This window comes from Ranitomeya variabilis, chromosome 4 (assembly GCF_051348905.1).
Source record: "Ranitomeya variabilis isolate aRanVar5 chromosome 4, aRanVar5.hap1, whole genome shotgun sequence".
NCBI lineage: Eukaryota > Metazoa > Chordata > Amphibia > Anura > Dendrobatidae > Ranitomeya > Ranitomeya variabilis.
This window is the reverse complement of record NC_135235.1, coordinates 761,528,207-761,551,458: the sequence shown is the minus strand read 5'-3', so window position 1 is coordinate 761,551,458 and position 23,252 is coordinate 761,528,207. Positions and strand designations below refer to the sequence as shown.

General features: G+C 44.6%; 1 protein-coding gene across 1 annotated transcript in view; it reads right to left on the bottom strand.

Moving 5' to 3' along the window:
* Positions 1 to 22,953, bottom strand: part of LOC143766897 (uncharacterized) — a 34,222-nt gene extending 11,269 nt beyond the window's left edge. The window contains exons 1-6 of the mRNA XM_077254901.1: positions 22,642 to 22,953; positions 13,402 to 13,551; positions 13,093 to 13,272; positions 12,886 to 13,009; positions 12,705 to 12,802; positions 12,416 to 12,506 (exon numbers count right to left, since the gene is read on the bottom strand). Of these exons, the coding sequence (XP_077111016.1) occupies positions 12,416 to 12,506; positions 12,705 to 12,802; positions 12,886 to 12,916 (220 nt within the window). The 5' untranslated portion in view covers positions 12,917 to 13,009; positions 13,093 to 13,272; positions 13,402 to 13,551; positions 22,642 to 22,953. The remainder of the gene's footprint in view (positions 1 to 12,415; positions 12,507 to 12,704; positions 12,803 to 12,885; positions 13,010 to 13,092; positions 13,273 to 13,401; positions 13,552 to 22,641) is intronic.
* Between the last annotated feature and the right edge of the window lie 299 nt (positions 22,954 to 23,252).

The following is a 23,252-nucleotide window of genomic DNA, read 5'->3' as shown; positions in this document are numbered from 1 at the left end:
AGGGTTAAGAATCTCCAAGATCTTATAAGGACCGATGAACCGAGGCTTGAACTTAGGAGAAGAGACCTTCATAGGGACAAAACGAGAAGACAACCACACCAAGTCCCCAACAAGAAGTCGGGGACCCACGCGGCGACGGCGATTAGCAAACTGCTGAGTCTTCTCCTGAGACAACTTCAAATTGTCCACCACCTGATTCCAAATCTGATGTAGCCTGTCCACCACCACGTCCACTCCAGGACAATCCGAAGGCTCCACCTGACCAGAGGAAAAACGAGGATGAAACCCCGAATTACAAAAGAAAGGAGAGACCAAAGTAGCAGAACTAGCCTGATTATTAAGGGCAAATTCGGCCAGTGGCAAAAAGGCAACCCAGTCATCTTGATCAGCAGAAACAAAACACCTTAAATAAGTTTCCAAGGTCTGATTAGTTCGCTCCGTCTGGCCATTCATCTGAGGATGGAATGCAGACGAGAAAGACAAATCAATGCCCATCTTAGCACAAAACGTCCGCCAAAATCTAGACACAAACTGGGATCCCCTGTCAGAAACGATATTCTCCGGAATCCCATGCAAACGAACCACGTTCTGAAAAAATAAAGGGACCAACTCAGAAGAGGAAGGCAACTTAGGCAAGGGTACCAAATGAACCATCTTAGAAAAGCGGTCACACACAACCCAGATAACGGACATTTTCTGTGAGACAGGGAGATCTGAAATAAAATCCATGGAAATGTGCGTCCAAGGCCTCTTCGGGATAGGCAAGGATAACAACAACCCACTGGCCTGAGAACAGCAAGGCTTAGCCCGAGCACACACTTCACAAGACTGCACAAAGGTGCGCACATCCCTTGACAAGGAAGGCCACCAAAAAGACCTGGCCACCAAGTCTCTAGTACCAAATATTCCAGGATGATCAGCCAACACAGAAGAATGGACCTCGGAGATGACTCTACTGGTCCAATCATCCGGAACAAACAGTCTTTCTGGTGGACAACGATCAGGTTTATCCGCCTGAAACTCCTGCAATGCACGTCGCAAGTCTGGGGAGACGGCGGACAATATTACCCCATCCCTAAGGATACCAGTAGGCCCAGAGTCTCCAGGAGAGTCAGGCACAAAACTCCTGGAAAGAGCATCTGCCTTCACATTCTTTGAACCTGGTAGGTATGAAACCACAAAATTGAAACGAGAAAAAAACAACGACCAACGAGCCTGTCTAGGATTCAGACGCCTGGCAGACTCAAGGTAAATCAGATTTTTGTGATCAGTCAAGACCACCACACGATGTCTAGCACCCTCAAGCCAATGACGCCACTCCTCAAATGCCCACTTCACGGCCAAAAGCTCCCGATTACCCACATCATAATTGCGCTCGGCGGGCGAGAATTTTCTAGAAAAGAACGCACATGGCTTCATCACCGAGCCATTGGAACTTCTCTGTGACAAAACCGCCCCCGCTCCAATCTCGGAAGCATCAACCTCAACCTGAAAAGGAAGTGAAACATCCGGTTGACATAACACAGGAGCAGAAGAAAACCGGCGCTTAAGTTCCTGAAAGGCATCCACAGCCGTAGGAGACCAATTAGCAACATCAGCACCCTTTTTAGTCAAATCAGTCAAAGGTTTAACAACACTGGAAAAATTAGTAATGAACCGACGATAAAAATTAGCAAAACCCAAGAACTTCTGAAGACTCCTAACAGATGTAGGTTGTGTCCAGTCACAAATCGCCTGAACCTTGACGGGATCCATCTCAATAGTAGAAGGAGAAAAAATGTACCCCAAAAAAGAAATTTTCTGGACTCCGAAGAGACATTTTGAGCCCTTCACAAACAGAGAATTGGCCCGCAGGACTTGAAACACCTTCCTGACCTGTAGAACATGAGACTCCCAGTCATCAGAAAACACCAAAATATCATCCAAATACACAATCATAAACTTATCCAGATATTCACGGAAAATATTGTGCATAAAGGACTGAAAGACTGAAGGAGCATTAGAAAGTCCAAAAGGCATTACCAAATACTCAAAATGGCCCTCAGGCGAATTAAATGCGGTTTTCCACTCATCACCCTGTTTTATCCGCACAAGATTATACGCACCGCGAAGATCTATCTTAGTGAACCACCTAGCCCCCTTAATGCGAGCAAACAAATCAGTCAATAATGGCAATGGATACTGATATTTGACTGTAATCTTATTCAGAAGGCGATAATCTATACAAGGCCTCAGGGAACCATCTTTTTTTGCCACGAAAAAAAAAACCTGCTCCCAGAGGGGACGAAGATGGACGAATATGTCCCTTTTCCAAGGACTCCTTAATATAATTCCGCATAGCATTATGCTCTGGCACTGACAGATTAAATAAACGACCCTTAGGGAACTTACTGCCAGGAATTAATTCTATAGCACAGTCACAATCCCTATGAGGAGGGAGCGAATTGAGCTTAGGCTCCTCAAAAACATCCCGATAGTCAGACAAAAACGCAGGGACCTCAGAAGGAGTAGATGAAGCGATTGAAATCAGAGGTGCATCATCATGAACCCCCTGACATCCCCAGCTTAACACAGACATTGTTTTCCAATCCAGGACAGGATTATGAGTTTGTAACCATGGCAGACCAAGCACTAGTACATCATGTAAATTATACAGTACAAGGAAGCGAATCACCTCCTGATGAACGGGAGTCATGCGCATGGTCACTTGTGTCCAGTACTGCGGTTTATTCATAGCCAATGGTGTAGAGTCAATTCCCTTCAAAGGAATAGGAACTTCCAGCGGCTCCAGACTAAAACCGCAGCGTTTGGCAAATGACCAATCCATAAGACTCAGGGCAGCGCCCGAATCCACATAGGCATCGACGGAAATGGATGACAGTGAACAAATCAGAGTTACAGACAAAATGAACTTAAACTGCAGAGTACTAATGGCAAAAGATTTATCAACCTTTTTTGTGCGTTTAGAGCATGCTGATATAACATGAGCTGAATCACCACAATAAAAACACAATCCATTTTTCCGCCTATAATTTTGCCGTTCACTTCTGGACTGAATTCTATCACATTGCATAGTCTCAGGTGCCTGTTCAGAAGACACCGCCAACTGGTGCACAGGTTTGCGCTACCGTAAACGCCGATCAATCTGAATGGCCATAGTCATAGACTCATTCAGACCTGTAGGCGCAGGGAACCCCACCATAATATCCTTAATGGCCTCAGAAAGACCATCTCTGAAGTTTGCAGCCAGGGTGCACTCATTCCACTGAGTAAGCACCGACCATTTCCGAAATTTTTGACAATATACTTCCGCTTCATCATGCCCCTGAGAGAGGGCTAATAAAGCCTTTTCAGCCTGAATCTCCAGGTTAGGTTCCTCATAGAGCAATCCCAGTGCCAGAAAAAACACATCCACACTGAGCAATGCAGGATCCCCTGGTGCCAATGCAAATGCCCAATTCTGAGGGTCGCCCCGCAGGAAAGATATTACAATCTTAACCTGCTGAGCAGGGTCTCCAGAGGAGCGAGATTTCAAAGAAAGAAACAATTTGCAATTGTTCCTGAAATTCAGGAAGGTAGATCTATCTCAAGAAAAAAACTCTGGAATAGGAATTCTAGGTTCAGACATGGGAGTGTGAACAACAAAATCCTGTATGTTTTGAACTTTTGCAGCAAGATTACTCAGGCTGGAAGCCAAACTCTGGACATCCATGTTAAACAGCTAAGGTCAGAGCCATTCAAGGGTTAAGAGGAGGTAAGAAGCAGCTAGACAGCAATTAAGGGCTAGGCAGCAAAACTCTGAGGGGAAAAAAATAAATAAATTTCCCTTAAACACTTCTTTTTCTCCTGCTTCAGCCCAAACAATTAACACTTTGTAGGCCGGCTATACTGTCATGGATCCCAATGGCTGGAGATCGCACTGGACAAGGAAAATAACATAAATAACGGACGAGCTCTAGGGTGATGGAACCTGGGCTGATCGCTGCCCTACTCCTGACAAACACAACTAGAAATAGCCAGGGAGCGTGCCTACGTTGATTCTAGACGCCACGCGCCAGCCTAAGAGCTAACTAGCACTGCAGAGGAAATAAAGACCTAGCTTGCCTCCAGAGGAATGAACCCCAAAAGGTATAGTTGCCCCCCACATATATTGACGGTGAAATGAGAGGAAGGCATGCACATAGAGATGAAAATAGATTTAGCAAAATGAGGCCCGCTATAACTAGAAAGCAGAATGATACAAAAGGGGTCTGAGCGGTCAGCAAAAAACCCTAATCAAAAACCATCCTGAGATTACAAGAACCCATGTGCCAACTCATGGCACATGGGGAGAACCTCAGCCCACTAGAGCTACCAGCTAGCATAGAGTCATAATTAGCAAGCTGGACAAAAAACCAAACAACTAAAAAACAGAACTTAGTTTATCCTGAGAGATCTGGGAGCAGGTAGTCAGGAACCAAACTGAGCACATCTGAGTACATTGATAGCCGGCAAGGGAATGACAGAAAAGCCAGGTTAAATAGGAAACACCCAGCCTCTGATGGACAGGTGGAAAGCAGAGACCGCAACCCACCAAAGTCACCCAGTACCAGCTGTAACCACCAGAGGGAGCCCAAAAACAGAATCCACAACAGATTAGGGTTGGCATTAGGGTTACGTTTGGGATTAGGGTTAGGTTTTGAGGTTAGGGTTGAGATTAGGGTTGTGTTGGGTTTAGGAGTGTGGTGGGGTTAGGGTTGGAGTTAGAATTGGGAGGTTTCAACTGTTTAGGTACATCAGGGGTCTCCAAATGAGACAGCCAATTTTGCGCTCAAAAAGTCAAATTATGCTCCCTCCCTTCCGAGCTCTGCCGTGCGCTCAAACAGTGGTTTACCCCCACATTTGGAACATCAGCATACTAAGCACTAGTTGGACAACAACTTTTGGGGTCCAGTTTCTCCTGTTTCTCCTTGCGAAAATTAAAAAAATTTGGGGCTAAAAAATCATTTTTGTGGAAAAAAATGATTTTTTATTTTCACGGCTCTGCGTTATAAACTGTAGTGAAACACTTGGGGGTTCAAAGTTCTCACAACACATCTAGATAAGTTCCTTGGGGGGTCTAGTTTCCAATATGGGGTCACTTGTGGGGGGTTTCTACTGTTTGGGTACATCAGGGGCTCTGCAAATGCAACGTGACGCCTGCAGACCAATCCATCTAAGTCTGCATTCTAAATGGCGCTCCTTCCCTTCGAGCTCTGCCATGCGTCCAAACAGTGGTCCCCCCCACATATGGGGTATCAGCGTACTCAGGAGAAACTGAACAACAACCTTTGGGATCCGATTTCTCCTGTTACGCTTGGGAAAATAAAAAATTGGGGGCTAAAAAAATCATTTTTGTGGAAAAAAAATATTTTTTATTTTCACGACTCTGCATTATAAACTTCTGTGAAGCACTTGGGGGTTCAAAGTTCTCACCACACATTTAGATAAGTTCCTTGGGGGGGTCTAGTTTCCAAAATGGGGTCACTTGTGGGGGGTTTCTACTGTTTAGGTACATCAGGGGCTCTGCAAACGCAACATAACGCCCGCAGACTATTCTATCAAAGTCTGCATTCCAAAACGGAACTCCTTCTCTTCCGAGCTCTGCCATGCGCCCAAACAGTGGTCCCCCCCACATATGGAGTATCAGTGTACTCAGTATAAATTGCACAATAAAGTTTGGGGTCCAATTTCTCCTGTTTCCCTTGAAATTGAAACATTTTGGGGTGAAAAGATAATTTTGGAAAAAATATGATTTTTTATTTTCATGGCTCTACATTATAAACTTCTGTGAAGCAGTTGGGGTTCATAGTGCTCACCACACATCTAGATAAGCTATTTGGGGGGTCTATTTTCCAAAATGGGGTCACTTGTGGGGGGGTGTCTACTGTTTAGGTACATCAGGAGCTCTGCAAATGCAATATGATGCCCGCAGACCATTCCATCAAAGTCTGCATTTTAAAACATCACTACTTCCCTTCCGAGCCCCGATGTGTGCCCAAACAGTGGACCCCCCTACGGTATCTGCGTACTCAGTACAAACTGGACAACAAATTTTGGGGTCCAATTTCTCATGTTAGCCTTGAGAAAATAAAAAATTGCGAGCTAAAAAATCATTTTTGAGGAAAAAAAAAGGATTTTTTATTTTCACGGCTCTACGTTATAAACTTCTATGAAGCACTGGGGGGTTCAAAGTGCTCACCACACATCTACATAAGTTCCTTAATGGGTCTAGTTTCCAAAATGGGGTCACTTGAGGGGGATTTCCACTGTTTAGGCACATCAGGGGCTCTCCAAACGCGACATGGCGTCCGATCTCAATTCCAGCCAATTCAGCATTGAAAAAGTCAAACGGAACTCCTTCTCTTCCAAGCTCTGCCGTGCGCCCAAACTGTGGTTTACCCCCACATATGGGGTATGGGCGTACTCAGGACAAATTGCACAACAACTTTTGTGGTCTAATTTCTCCTGTTACCTTTTTGAAAATAAACATTTGGGGGCGAAAAATCATTTTTGTAGAAAAAAAATGTGATTTTTTTATTTTCACAGCTCTACGTTATAAACTTCTGTGAAGCACCTGTGGGTTTAAAGTGCTCACCAGACATCTAGATAAGTTTTTAAGGGGTCTAGATTCCAAAATGGTGTCACTTGTTAAGTGTTTCCACTGTTTAGGCACATCAGGGGCTCTGCAAACGCGACATGGCATCCGATCTTAATTCCAGCCAATTCTGCGTTGTCAAGTCAAACAGCGCTCCTTCTCTTCCAAGCCCTGCCGTGCGCCCAAACAGTGGTTTACCCCCACATATGGGTTATCGGCGTACTCAGGAGAAATTGCACAACAATTTTTGGGGTTCGTTTTCTCTTTTTACACTTGTGAAAATAAAAAAAATTGGTTCCGAATTAAAATGTTTGTCAAAAAAAAAGTTAAATGTTCATTTTTTCCTTCAAATTGTTTCAGTTCCTGTGAAGCACGTAAAGGGTTAATAAACTTCTGTGGTTTTGAGCACCTTGAGGGGTGCAGTTTTTAGAGTGGTGTCAAATTTGGGTATTTTCTGTCATGTACACCCCTCAAAGTGACTTTAAATGTGAGGTGGTCCCTAAAAAAAATGGTTTTGTAAATTTTGTTGTAAAAATGAGAAATCGCTGGTCAATTTTTAACCCTTATAACTTCCTAACTAAAAAAAAAATTTGTTTCCAAAATTGTGCTGATGTAAAGTAGACATGTGGGAAATGTTATTTATTAACTATTTTTGTGACATATCTTTCTGATTTAAGGGAATAAAAATTCAAAGTTTGAAAATTGCAAAATTGTTTCACTTCTACAAAAGGGCCTTAAATTTGCCCCCACCACTTCCACTAAACCCTTTAATTTGTATATTGGGATGAAAAAGTTTTTGCGTAACTTGGCTTTGAAGAAATATTTTTTGAAAAAGGAGCAAACGGCCCTGAGGAGTAGTGTGCAGGAGTCATCCCGATTCATCCATACTACATTATCCAACCCGTCCACCTTTAACCCCATACAGGAGTATTCCAATGCATTCCACACATTTGATACACTGGTAACTGCAGACATTAGGAAATTACAGAAGGGTAAAAGGATATATAGATCCCATAATCTGAATTTCCAAGAAAGAAGTTCCCTAAGGAGTCTGCAAACTAACAACGATATCATTGTCCGCCCGGCAGATAAGGGTGGGGGAATTGTTATTTTAGACAAAACCAAATATCAGGAGGAAGCAGAACGGCTCCTTGGGGATATGACCACCTATAAAAAACTAATGGGTGATCCAACTCCACAATATGTGAAGAAATTGAAGGTTTGGGGCCTAAAGGGAAAATCATCAGGTATTCTTGATAAGAAGGAGTATCTGTTTATAATTAACCCTAGTCCAAATGTGGCCTTTTTCTATCATATACCTAAGGTGCTCAAGAACCTGATAGATCCTCCAGGGAGGCCCATTATTTCAGGTATTGGCAGCCTTACGGCAAATTTATCTCAGTACGTGGATATACATCTACAGAAATGTATGCCCTTAATTCCAGCATACCTAAAGGACACGGGCCATACCTTAGAGATTTTAGAAACTATTGAGTGGAATCCCAAGTATATTCTGGCAACGTTGGATATTAAATCCTTATATACTGTCATCAATCAGGACATGGGATGCCAGGCATCCGGAGATTTCTTGAAAAAATTAGGGGTATACTCCAGCAATCAAATTGAATATATACAGGAATGTATAATGTTTATCACCAAGCACAATTATTTCATGTATGAGGGCCGTTTTTTCCTACAACAATGGGGCACGGCAATGGGGACGCGTTTTGCCCCATCTTTTGCAAACATATACGTAGCCAAGTGGGAGGAGTCGGCCATCTACGAAAATGGCCAATTACGTACGGGAGTGGTATTGTGGCGTCGTTTCATTGACGACGTCATACTTATTTGGGAGGGCACCAGGTCTGATCTAGACTCATTTATCCTTGGTTTAAACACCAATAATTTTGGCTTGGAGTTCACACCCACCATAAGTGACAGCACTATTAACTTCCTGGATCTTCACATCTTTATAGAAGGGGGCCATCTACGTACAAAATGTCATCGCAAGGAAGTTGACTCGAATAGTTATATTCATACCACCAGCTGCCACTTGCCGGTGTGGCTCACGAATATCCCGAAGGGGCAATTCACCAGGATTCGGCGCAACTGCACCAACCTTAGTGATTTCGAGCAGGAATCTGAATACCTCACACAACAGTTCCTGGAGAAGGGTTATGCTCTGCCATTGGTCGAACGGGCAGTAAACGAAGCAAGGGCTATACCCAGGAGCACCCTGGTACATAGATCTAGATCCGATTCCCAAAGAACGGAAACTATCCCTGAACAGATTAAACAACTGCCAATTATTACACAGTTTCATGCAGGATACAAGCAATTTCAGGGTATCATACGTAAACACTGGGCAATTCTTCAGAGGGATAGGATCATAGGGGAGCATTTACCATCATACCCCAGGTTTGTATACAGGAGAGCCCAGACTTTGAACAATCTTCTGGCCCCTACAGCGAAACTGGCTGGCCACAAGCAGGATTTGGTGCGCAGCCAGCAACCTGATCCTAACATGGGTGTTACACCATGTGGGGGGTGTTTTTGCTGTATTAGTACAGGTTCAAATAGGAGGTGCCAGGCCACATTCAGGAATTCAGATAACACTGAAATATTTAAGATCCAGGACAAAATAACATGTTTCTCATCAGGAATAATCTACCTAATTCAATGTCCATGTGGGAAATTGTATGTTGGCAGGACTAAGAGGAAATTAGTGGTACGAATAAAGGAGCATCTGAGAAATATTCAGAAAGGGTTCTTAGGTCACCCCCTGTCCCGTCACTTTAAAGAGAAACACAATATGAGTGTCAAAGGGGTGCAATTTTGTGGGATCCAAAAGGTCCGTCAAAATCCAAGGGGGGGCAATTTCCTGAAACAGATGTCAAAAATTGAGTCTGAGTGGATATTTAGGTTGGACTGCCTTACTCCCAAAGGCTTGAACCACGACTTTGAATTATATGCCTTTCAATGACACGTGTGGAGTTTTGTGCCCAAGTGGCACGTTTAAGTCTGTTATGGTCATTTTTAAATAATGTCTGGAGGCAGTGGAAATACATTTATATAAATAATTTTAGGGACATTTTTTTAGCATATTTTAAGTACTGGTCCATATTTGAATCCATGAGGGTTATACATGATTTTAAATAATAAAGATAGTTCTCATATATTTTGTACTTTTCTTATATTTGCATTTTTTGTATATTTTTATATTTTTATGCATATTTGCTCAGTATGGCAAATATTTATTTAATAAACATATATTTATATTTTTAATGTGGTATACACCATTCTGAATATGGTCCAGAGCTAGTTTTGTTTGGAGGTCCTAATAATAGTTGACAGGAAGCGTATATTCTTTTACAACCCTGATATGATAGGGTAACATTAATGTGGTGCGACAAATAGGCTGTTATTTTAGACCTATATTAAGTAAGGCAGGTGGGGTGGGACCTCAAGCCCTGAGGGGCAGGCACAGGTGCGCAGTGGAGGTATATAATAGAGGAGTTCCTAGATAGGGCATCAACCCTGATGAAGAAGGGCGATTACCCTTCGAAACGCGTTGGTTAGTCTTTTTGTCCTAGCAGGGCTCCGTAGGCTCGTGACGTCACACGCTGCTTGTCAGCGGCGGCCATTTTTTTCTTCAGTGTAACCAGGGACGCCTCCGGCCGGGACGTCTTCCTGGCTCTACACTGAGTAGCTACAGCTATCAGACCTGCACGGCTCCAGGCGGCACCAACCCTCGTCTGCCCACCTGTCCACCAGCAAACGCAGGTCATCTCATCTTCGCACCTGCCGGGTCTATTGGGGGAATAAGGCACATCACCTCCGGGAATCACAACGAGCAGATCAGCGGGATCACAACACAGTACATCTGTTCCCTGCAGACCATACCTCTATTCGGTAAGAACTTATGCACGGCCGTTACCGAGTTTATTTTAGTATATAAGTAACGCATAAGGTACGGGCACTATATGTGTCCATGGTATCACATTGCAAGTAACATACAACTGAATGTACGGTCTAAACAATACGCAGGGTGAAGGCTCACACATTAGCTTATAATTGGATTGGTCACAACGTGTAGCCTATCACCTATTGCCATATATTTATGTGGTCTTTGGTTTTTGCTAGCCAAGTTCTGTTTGTATCACCCAAGCGCGGTATCAGTTGTTATAAAAATTTTAATTTTATTTTGTCATATTTTCGTTTTTTTCATAAATAATCGCAAGTAATATCGAAGAAATGTTACCACTAACATGAAAGAGAATATGTAATGAAAAAACAATCTCAGAATCAGCGGGATCCGTTAAAGCGTTCCAGAGTTATAACCTCATAAAGTGACAGTGGTCAGAATTGTAAAAATTGGCCCGGTCAGTAAGGGGTTAAAGAGAACTGTGTATAATAGTGCAGAGCGGAGATGTCTTAAAGGGAACCTGTCAGCAGGATTGTGCTCAGTGACTACAGACACTGTCAGGTCGGTGCCGTTATACTGATTACACTGATACCTGGTGATGAAATCGGTCTTGTGGTTGTTGTTTAATCTGTATTTGTAGATTTTAGTTAATGACATTCTTGTGCTCAGGGGCGGGGCTGTGGGCGGGGCTTTATGTGGTGATCTGATTGCATATTCATCTGCATTGGCTTATGTGTTGTGAATTCTGCTCTTGGGCTCCCTCAGGTGGTTGTAAGTGGCACTTTTGTGAGTTCTGCTCTTGGGCTCCCCCCGGTGGTTTTGAGTGGAATGGCTGCTCCTTGGATTTAGCATCAGCAGCTGCTTCCACTGATCGTCTTTCTGGCTCGGCTATTTTAGTCTGGCCTTATCCCTCAATCAGTGCCAGTTGTCAATGGTTCCTGCTTAGAGTCACATCTCTTTTGGATTTCTCTGACATCCTGACCAGTTCAGCAAAGATAAGTCCTTGCTTGTTCTTTTGCAGTCCACTTGTTGTAGACTTAATTGTTCAGCACATTCTATGTTTGTTTTTCTAGTCCAGCTTATCAATATGGATCTATTCAGCTAAGCTGGAAGCTCTGGGCAGCAGACTTTCCCTCCACGCCTTTAGTCGGGTGGTGGAGATTTTTGCATTCTCTGAGGTGGACTTTTTCTAGTTTTTATTACTGACCGCACAGTATTCCGTCCTGTACTATCTATCAAGCTAGAAGTGGCCTCCTTTGCTACATCTTGTTTCATTCTACGTATGTCATTTCCCTCTCCACTCACAGTCAATATTTGTGGGGGCTGCCTATCCTTTGGGGATTTTCTCTGAGGCAAGACAGCTTTCCTGTTTCTACCTTTAGGGGTAGTTAGTTCTCCGGCTGTGACGAGGTGTCTAGGGAGTGACAGGAACATCCCACGGCTACTTCTAGTGTTATGTTAAGATCAGGAACTGCGGTCAGCATAGTTACCACCTGCTCAGAGCTCGTCGCATGTCGCTCCTCAACCACCAGTCCATAACACTTATGACAGGTCACTGATCCCTCTCTACATGGGCCAACATCCCCTCTGACTTTGGATCCTAGACTCCGTGGCATGAATCGTAGTTCCGATCGCTGCCATGGAGACCCGATGTCGCCACGACGACATCAGGGTCTCCAGACCTGAGAGGTTTCCAGTCATGCGCAGTGATGATCAGGAAGTCTCTCAGGTCAGTGTATAGAAGGAGAATGTTGTGGTCTAGAGGCAAAATGGTGATCATGGTAATACGGCCGGACTACACCACTGATAAAGCAGCCACAGCCGGTGACTAAGGAGAATCTGTGACCTCTCTGCATTTAGTGGTTACTACTCACCTGGGTAGCCATATGTGGGAATCTCCTCTTTACACCGCTCATCACCCCTCACATATGTCTCTATAGTATTAATATGGGTCAGATCTTCACCCTGAAACAAATATTATAAAAGTCACCGACAGATGGAGAAGTCCCATCTATGATCAGCTCTAATCCTGCCATCTCCACCGTTCTCATTACACAAGTATAAAACATATAATACTGGTGGATAAAACAAGACTGAGCACAAGACCTTCACCGGTGTCTACACATCATAGGGGAGATCTCCTGACACCTTCTCTCCATGTACCTGATGATCCTGAGGAGCATTGGGATCTTCTTGCTTGCAGTCCTGGGGAAGAAGTGGACGGGGACATCTCTCTGGTGTTGTCCTCTTAGTGGATAGATCTGGAGGAAACACATACAGGGAGTGAATTCATTCTTTACGTACAGATAATTATAGGCCGTATGTATTTAGTCCTGCCTATTACCTGGAGATATGAGGGGCTGGGGAACCTCCATTATGACGTTCTTGTACAGATCTCTGTGTCATTCTAAATACTCCCACTCCTCCATGGAGAAATAGACAGCGACATCCTGACACCTTATAGGAACCTGACACATACAATGATACCGTCATCCCCCCGATCCCTTCATAGTGTTACTGTATAATATCCCAGCATTCCCAGCAGTGTCACCTCTCCAGTCAGCAGCTCAATCATCTTGTAGGTGAGTTCTAGGATCTTCTGGTCATTGATGTCCTCATGGATCAGGGGGTGAGGTGGAGGCCCCGTGATTGGGCTCAGGGATCTTCCCCATCCCTCAGACACAGGGTCCTGACAGCGATCACTAGAGGTCTTCTTCACCACTGTGTAATCCTGGTAATGGAGAGACACATTAATAAATCTCACTACAGACATTTCCAGAGTCCTCACCTCTCCAGTTCTGTCCTTCTGTTATTCCCATAGATAAGAATGATGTAATGTGACGTCATCAGAATCTCTCACCTCTCCAGTAAGCCGGAAGAGGATCTCTAGGGTGAGGTGTAATATCCTCTCCGCCATCTTATCTCTGACCATATCCATCTGTGATGGGTAAATCAGGAAAATTCTCTTTTGTAGAAGATCCTCACTGAGAGGATCCGATATTGTAGAGACCTGAATGAGAAGATGAGCCGATGTAACATCAGAAGAATCCTGTGTAATAATACAATTACTGGAGATAATAAGGGAAACATATGAGGAGATTTATTATTTTACAGTATTTAGTTTCCCTCTTTACATCTACTAATAAAACCTATATATTTAGGCCACAGACAACAAGCAGTTTCTTCCTCGGAGTCGGCAGCTGAATACGTTTCTCATAGACATCTTCCATAACGCTAATTCTCGTCTCATTTACCGACCCTGGAATCGGCATTAGCAATGCTGCAGGAGATATTCATTACATGCGACATGAGAAATAACTACTTCATGATGAGGACGACATCTTAGTTACATAGTTATTAAGGTTGAAGGAAGACTGTAAGTCCATCTAGTTCAACCCATAGCCTAACCTAACATGCCCTAACATCTTCATCTTCTACTACGGCTCTAGAAACATATTTGGCCAGAGTTGGTCACTGACTCCATCACCACCGGCCGTCTATATGAAGGTTTCACGTCTTCCCCGCACTGTAATCTTTTATCACGTTAGATCTCAGCTCTGATTCACACACACAAGTTTGTTTATAGCCTAGGAAAGGGGGTAATACCCATGGAGCTTCCCAGGCTAGTAATATCAGCTCACAACAGTATACTTAGCCTTTAGTGGCTATAAAAATGGGGGACTCCTCTAAAAAAGTGACGTAGTTTGCCCCTATATTTAATAACCAGCAAAGCTATGCAGACAGTTGCAGGTTGATATTAATAGCCTAGGAAGGGGCCATGAATACTGTGCCCCCAGGCTAAAAATATCAGCTCTCAGCCGCCCGGAAAAGGCACATCTCTAAGATGCACTAATTCTGGCACTTAACCTCTCTTGCTTCCTACTTCCCCTTTAGCTGAAATTGTGATGATGGGAAGGAGAGGGTGACAATACCACACCCCACCGAGCCCTGTCAATTCATAGGCATCATAGCAACCGAGTGGGCTACCTTTATGGATGATACACTCCTGCCTATCCAACTATCGTATGGTAAATATCTCATAGATCCTGGGTTCATTAGTATTTGCACCAAGAATGAGGCTAAGTGAGTATTTATTAATTAACTGTCGGTGGTCGGAGGTAGTCAGTGAGGTGGATGGTACCATATTGTGCATGTAGGGGGCAGTATTGTGGGAACATTAGAAAGTGGGGGGATGGCAGTACTGTGGGGACATTATACTGTGTGTGAGGGGGATGCCAGTCCTGTGGAAACATTATCCTGTGTCTGTGGGAAGCCACTATTGTGGGAACTTTATACTGTGTGTGGGGGTATAGCGATATTGTGAAAACATTATACTGTGTGTGGGGGTATAGCAGTACTATGAGAACATTATACTGTGTGCGGTGGGATGGAAGTAGTGTAGGAACATTATACTGTGTGTGGGGGTATGGCGGTACTATGAGAACATTATACTGTGCGCGGTGGGATGGAGGTACTGTAGGAACATTATAGTGTGTGTGGGGGTATGCCGGTACTATGAGAACATTATACTGTGTGGGGGTATGGCGGTACTATGAGAACATTATACTGTGTGTGGGGGTATGGCGGTACTGTGAGAACATTATACTGTGTGTGGGGGTATGTCGGTACTATGAGAACATTATACTGTGTGGGGGTATGGTGGTACTATGAGAACATTATTGTTGTGAATTCCGTTCTTGGGCTCCATCCTGTGGTTGTGAATGGTATTTTTGGGAGTTCTGCCTTTGGGCTCCCTCTGGTGGTTTCGAGTGGAAATTAGCAGCTGTTTTCACTAATCGGTTCCCTGGCCTTGCTATTTAACTTGGCTCTAGCCTGTAGTCCATGCCAGCTGTCAATGTTTTTCTGGTTGGATTCAGTCCTCTCCTGGAAATTCTCTGTTGGCCAGTCCATTTCAGCTTAAGATAAGTTCTGCTAGTTCTTGGGTTGTTCCTTGCTTTTGACCTTCTGTTCAGGTTTATGTTATGTCTCCTTTTGTCCAGCTTGTCATTATGAAATATTCAGGCTAGTTGGAAGCTCTGGGGTAGCAGATTAGCTCCTCCACACCGTGAGTCGGTGTGGAGGCTATTTTTGTAAACTCTGCGTGGATTTTTAGTTTTTTAATACTGACTGCACAGTATCCTTTTCTATTTCTGTCTATTTAGATAGTATTGGCCTCCTTTGCTAAAATCTATTTTCATTTCTGAGTTTGTCATTTCCCTCTCTACTCACCGTCAATATTTGTGGGGGGCTATCTTTCCTTTTGGGGGTTTCTCTGAGGCGAGATAGTTTTCCGTTTCCATCTTCAGGGGTAGTTAGTTCTTAGGCTGTGACGAGGTGTCTAGGGAGAGATAGGAACACTCCACGGCTATTTCTAGTGTTGGTGCTAGGAGTAGGGATTGCGGTCAGTAAAGTTACCACCTCCTCAGAGCTTGTTCATGATTTGTTTTACCCACTAGGTCATCTCAGTGCTGCTCCGTAATCACCAGGTCATAACTGTGATTGCGGTCAGTAAAGCTACCACCTCCTTAGAGCTTGTCCATGATTTGTCTTACCCACCAGGTCATCTCAGTGCTGCTCCGTAATCACCAGGTCATAACAGTACAGCTGGCCCACAATGTGTTAAATGCATCTCAAAAGAGGGAAAAGAAAGTTCTGAGTCATTTTTTTTTTCTTTGTAGCTTGTTTTGTCTTTTTTTTTTCCCCTTGATCTTTGGATGGTTCAGAAGTTAGGTGCTGATATGGAGGTTCAGGGTCTGTCTTCGCGTGTTGATCATCTCGCTGCAAGGGTGCAGAGTATCCAAGATTATGTTATTCAAACTCCTGTTTCTGAGCCTAGAATTCCTATCCCTGATTTGTTTTCTGGGGATAGATCTAAGTTTTTGAACTTTAAAAATAATTGCAGATTGTTTTTTGCTCTGAGACCCCGTTCCTCTGGTGACCCCATTCAGCAAGTGAAGATTGTAATTTCTCTGCTACATGGAGACCCGCAGGACTGGGCATTCTCCCTTGAGCCAGGGAATCCTACATTGCTCAATGTAGATGTATTTTTTCAAGCACTTGGACTGCTTTATGACGAACCTAATTCTGTGGATCAGGCAGAAAAAATCCTGCTGGCTCTGTGTCAGGGACAGGAAGCAGCAGAGATATATTGTCAGAAATTTAGAAAGTGGTCTGTGCTTACAAAATGGAATGAGGATGCCCTGGCAGCTATTTTCAGAAAGGGTCTTTCTGAAGCCATTAAAAATGTTATGGTGGGGTTCCCCACGCCTGCTGGTTTGAATGAATCAATGTCTCTGGCCATTCAGATTGATCGGCGCCTGCGTGAACGTAAGGTGGTGCACCATATGGCGGTGTCCTCTGGGCAGAGTCCTGAGCCTATGCAATGTGATAGGATTGTGACTAGAGCAGAATGGCAGGAGTTCAGACGTCAGAATGGGCTGTGCTTTTACTGTGGTGACGTGACTCATGCTATCTCTGACTGCCCGAAGCGTACTAAGAGGGTTGCTAGGTCGGTTACCATCAGTACTGTACAGCCTAAATTTCTCTTGTCTATTACCCTGATTTGCTCATTGTCGTCCTTTTCTGTAATGGCATTTGTGGATTCTGGCGCTGCCCTGAACTTAATGGACCTAGAATTTGCCAGGCGCTGTTGTTTTTCCTTGGAGCCTTTCCAGAGCCCTATTCCCTTGAGGGGGATTGATGCTACGCCATTGGCCAAGAATAAACCTCAGTACTGGACACAGTTAACCATAAACATGGCTCCAGCACATCAGGAAAATATTCGCTTTTTGGTGTTGCATAATTTGCATGATGTTGTTGTGCTGGGTTTTCCATGGTTACAGGTACATAATCCAGTGCTGGATTGGAAATCTATGTCTTTGACTAGTTGGGGTTGTCAGGGGATACATAGTGACATTCCTCTGATGTCAATTTCCTCGCCCCCTTCTTCTGAAGTTCCTGAGTTTTTGTCGGATTTCCAGGATATATTTGAGGAGCCCAAGTCCAGTTCCCTGCCTCCTCATAGGGACTGTGATTGCGCTATTAATTTGATTCCTGGCTGTAAGTTCCCTAAGGGCTGACTTTTTAATCTGTCTGTGCCAGAGCATGCCGCTATGCGGAGTTATGTAAAGGAGTCCTTGGAGAAGGGGCATATTCGCCCGTCTTCGTCACCGTTGGGAGCGGGGTTCTTCTTTGTTGCCAAGAAGGATGGCTCCTTGAGGCCCTGTATAGATTATCGCCTTCTCAATAAGATCACGGTCAAATTCCAGTACCCTTTGCCTTTACTTTCTGATTTGTTTGCTCGGATTAAAGGGGCTAGCTGGTTTACCAAGATTGACCTTCGAGGGGCATATAATCTTATCCGCATTAAACAGGGTGATGAATGGAAAACAGCATTTAATACGCCCGAAGGCCATTTTGAATATCTTGTGATGCCTTTCGGGCTCTCTAATGCTCCATCTGTGTTTCAGTCCTTTATGCATGATATTTTCCGGGAGTATCTGGATAAATTCATGATTGTATATTTGGATGATATTTTGTTTTTTTCCGATGATTGGGAGTCTCATGTGAAGCAGGTCAGGATGGTATTTCAGATCCTTCGTGCTAATGCATTGTTTGTGAAGGGGTCTAAGTGCCTTTTTGGAGTTCAGAAGGTTTCTTTTTTGGGTTTAATTTTTTCTCCTTCGGCTATTGAAATGGACCCTGTTAAGGTCCAGGCTATTTATGATTGGACTCAACCCACATCTGTGAAGAGCCTTCAGAAATTTTTGGGCTTTGCAAATTTTTATCGCCGCTTCATTGCTAATTTTTCTACTGTGGTTAAACCTCTGACCGATTTGACCAAGAAAGGTGCTGATGTGGTGAATTGGTCCTCTGCAGCTGTGGAGGCCTTTCAGGAGCTTAAGCGTCGTTTTTCTTCTGCCCCTGTGTTACGTCAGCCAGATGTTTCTCTCCCTTTTCAGTTTGAGGTTGACGCTTCTGAGATTGGGGCAGGAGCTGTTTTGTCTCAGAGAAGTTCTGATGGCTCTGTGATGAAACCGTGTGCTTTCTTCTCCAGAAAGTTTTCGCCTGCAGAGAGTAATTATGATGTCGGTAATCGGGAGTTGTTGGCTATGAAGTGGGCATTTGAGGAGTGGCGACATTGGCTTGAGGGAGCTAAGCATCATGTTGTGGTCTTGACCGATCATAAGAATCTGATTTACCTTGAGTCTGCCAAGCGGTTTAATCCTAGACGGGCTCGATGGTCTTTGTTTTTCTCCCGTTTTGATTTTGTGGTCTCGTATCTTCCGGGATCTAAGAATGTGAAGGCTGATGCCCTATCTAGGAGTTTTTTGCCTGATTCTCCGGGAGTCCTTGAGCCGGCTGGTATTCTCAAGGAGGGGGTGATTCTTTCTGCTATCTCCCCTGATTTGCGGTGGGTGCTTCAGGAGTTTCAGGCTGATAGACCTGACCGCTGTCCTGTGGGGAAACTGTTTGTTCCTGATAGATGGACTAGTAAGGTAATTTCTGAGATTCATTGTTCTGTATTGGCTGGTCATCCTGGTATTTTTGGTACCAGAGATTTGGTTGCCAGGTCCTTTTGGTGGCCGTCCTTGTCACGGGATGTGCGTTCCTTCGTGCAGTCCTGTGGGATTTGTGCTCAGGCTAAGCCCTGCTGTTCTTCTGCTAGTGGGTTGCTTTTGCCTATCCCTGAGAGGCCCTGGACGCATATTTCCATGGATTTTATTTCCGATCTTCCTGTTTCTCAGAAGATGTCTGTCATCTGGGTGGTTTGTGACCAGTTTTCTAAGATGGTCCATTTGGTACCTTTGCCTAAGTTACCTTCTTCCTCTGATTTGGTTCCATTATTTTTTCAGCATGTGGTTCGTTTGCATGGTATTCCGGAAAATATTGTGTCTGACAGAGGTACCCAGTTTGTTTCTAGGTTTTGGCGGTCCTTCTGTGCTAGAATGGGCATTAATTTATCTTTTTCCTCGGCATTTCATCCTCAGACAAATGGACAGACGGAGCGAACCAATCAGACCTTGGAAACCTATTTGAGATGCTTTGTGTCTGCTGATCAGGATGATTGGGTTACCTTCTTGCCGCTGGCCGAGTTTGCCCTTAATAATCGGGCTAGTTCGGCTACCTTGGTTTCGCCTTTTTTTTGTAACTTCGGTTTTCATCCTCGTTTTTCTTCAGGGCAGGTTGAGCCTTCGTATTGTCCTGGTGTGGATTCTGTGGTGGACAGGTTGCAGCGGATTTGGACTCATGTGGTGGACAATTTAACGTTGTCTCAGGAAAAGGCTCAACGTTTTGCTAACCGCCGTCGGTGCGTTGGTCCCCGGCTTCGTGTTGGGGATTTGGTCTGGTTGTCTTCTCGTCATGTTCCTATGAGGGTTTCTTCCCCTAAGTTCAAGCCTCGTTTTATTGGTCCTTATAGGATTTCAGAAATTATCAATCCGGTGTCTTTTCGTTTGGCCCTTCCAGCTTCTTTTTCCATTCATAATGTGTTCCATAGATCTTTGTTGCGGAGATATGTGGTGCCCATGGTTCCCTCCGTTGACCCTCCTGCTCCGGTGTTGGTTGAGGGGGAGTTGGAATATGTGGTGGAGAAGATTTTGGATACTCGTCTTTCGAGGCGGAAACTTCAGTATCTGGTCAAGTGGAAGGGTTATGGCCAGGAGGATAATTCCTGGGTTTTTGCTTCCGATGTCCATGCTGCCGATTTGGTTCGGGCTTTTCATTTGGCTCGTCCCGATCGGCCTGGGCGCTCTGGTGAGGGTTCGGTGACCCCTCCTCAAGGGGGGGTACTGTTGTGAATTCCGTTCTTGGGCTCCATCCTGTGGTTGTGAATGGTATTTTTGGGAGTTCTGCCCTTGGGCTCCCTCTGGTGGTTTCGAGTGGAACTTAGCAGCTGCTTTCACTAATCGGTTCCCTGGCCTTGCTATTTAACTTGGCTCTAGCCTGTAGTCCATGCCAGCTGTCAATGTTTTTCTGGTTAGATTCAGTCCTCTCCTGGAAGTTCTCTGTTGGCCAGTCCATTTCAGCTTAAGATAAGTTCTGCTAGTTCTTGGGTTGTTCCTTGCTTTTGACCTTCTGTTCAGGTTTATGTTATGTCTCCTTTTGTCCAGCTTGTCATTATGAAATATCCAGGCTAGTTGGAAGCTCTGGGGTAGCAGATTTGCTCCTCCACACCGTGAGTCGGTGTGGAGGCTATTTTTGTAAACTCTGCGTGGATTTTTAGTTTTTTAATACTGACCGCACAGTATCCTTTTCTATTTCTGTCTATTTAGATAGTATTGGCCTCCTTTGCTAAAATCTATTTTCATTTCTGAGTTTGTCATTTCCCTCTCTACTCACCGTCAATATTTGTGGGGGGCTATCTTTCCTTTTGGGGGTTTCTCTGAGGCGAGATAGTTTTCCGTTTCCATCTTCAGGGGTAGTTAGTTCTTAGGCTGTGACGAGGTGTCTAGGGAGAGATAGGAACACTCCACGGCTATTTCTAGTGTTGGTGCTAGGAGTAGGGATTGCGGTCAGTAAAGCTACCACCTCCTCAGAGCTTGTTCATGATTTGTTTTACCCACTAGGTCATCTCAGTGCTGCTCCGTAATCACCAAGTCATAACTGTGATTGCGGTCAGTAAAGCTACCACCTCCTTAGAGCTTGTCCATGATTTGTTTTACCCACCAGGTCATCTCAGTGCTGCTCTGTAATCACCAGGTCATAACACATTATACTGTGTGTGGGGGTATGGCGGTACTGTGAGAACATTATACTGTGTGTGGGGGTATGGCGGTACTGTTAGAACATTATACTGTGTGTGGGGGTATGTCGGTACTATGAGAACATTATACTGTGGGTGGGGGTATGGCGGTAGTGTGAAAATACCTTATTTACGAGAGATGCCAGTACTGTGGAAACATTATACTGTGTGAGCGCCATCATATAGATTACACAAGGTGTAAAAAGGAGAGTCATAAAAAAGACTCCTCAGGGCTGTGCTGCATTTGTACAGACTGCTATCTGCCGTCCAGACGGGACCATGTGACATCAATGGGAAGAGGGAGGGTTTCCGGAGGGAAGAGTCTAGAGGGTGCACCTGGTCAGGAGACCTTGATGACGCAGTTACTGATATAAAGGCCAGAGCCCCAAAGGCAGAATAGATTTGGCGCCAACAAAGGAAAGCGGTGCGGGGAAGAATCTGAGGCACCAGCCCCCTGACGAAAGCTCCGCCGAAACGCGCGTCGGGGTGATGTGGTGACCGCTGGCTCTCTGTTGTGCCCCCTCAGTGATGGTCCTTGGCAATTCACTTCACCGATATTTGGGTATGTTACATCATTATTTATGATTCGCCTGGGACATTCTTACAGATTTAGTATAGGCCGATACTTGTGGCCATTGATTCATTTATACTACGGGCCAACAGTATGATTCCCACTTATTGTTATATATATGCAGTGTTGCATTACAAATAAGGGATAATTAGTCTACTATACCTAAGGGCCCCTTCACACTGGTCGATTCTGCTACGATTACGACGCATTTGCGTCATATTCGACATCGCAGTACGAGCTCGTAGCCAGCGGTCACACTCTACGATGTTAACGCTTTTTCTGACGTAGTTGCGATGTGAACGTCACGCGTCGCAATCATACGCTACCCTTCACACCGCCATAGTCCTACGACTCCGAGCGTGACGTATTACCAGCATGGGCGTGCTAAAACGTCACGCCCAATCAGGAGACAGGTATGCGGAAGCCCAACCCACGTAGTCGCATTACGAGCTCGTATGACCGCCGTCACATACTACGATTTCGACCGCCACAGCGGGACATTTACGACGAAAGAAAGTTCTGCTCTTTCTTTCACATCGTACGATGCTGGGCTGCGTCGCAAATCGTAACGCCATGTCACACTTTGCAACCTCGGAACGAGGACGGATAAACGTCACAAATCGAACGCTCGTTCAGACTTTGATTGCACAGTGTGAAGGGGCCCTTAGTCACGGTCTACCCATCCCGTTTCTTTGGATTGTTTATATGCACTGTGGTTGCATCCAGTTTTTCACGTGTTGTTCTGTACATTTTTCTAAATAAAGTTTTGTTACTTTTATATTTACCTTGACCTATGTATCATCTTTTGTTCTCTTGTTGTTTTGCTCTTCTAGTTATTGATGATTTGGTCTTCAGATTGTCCTACTTTGTGACATTAGGATTATGTATATTTCTAAAATGATGACCTGAGATTTATAATGTCGCCTCTATTTTTGTTAGGTTCCTCTCATGGTAAAGTGCCCGAGGCAGCTGGTTGTGGGGCAGAACCTGCTTACAGGGCATAATGGGGGCATTACACTGTGTGGGGCCAAGAAAGGGGCCCTGTACTAGGAGAACACTCCGCTCCTCACTTCCTGTCCTCCATAGTTGGCTCGTATGTATCTATTACAGGAAACAGAACAACAACGTTATGGTTCTTATAAAGGGGCAACAACAACCCCAAAAGAGTCTCCTCCGTGCAGAAGGGGTTAATGTCCCCGGCTGCGCTCAGTAATGGGGAATCTCCACATACCTCCACCTGCAGAGCCGCACTCCACATATATGGCTGCTCTGTGCGCACAGGACCTGTGATGAGGTCACAGGGGGAGGGGTCAGGGGTCACGTGATCCGCAGTTTAGACGCTACATGGAGACTTCTCCTCAGTCAGTGACATTCCCGCCATTATTCGCCCTCACTA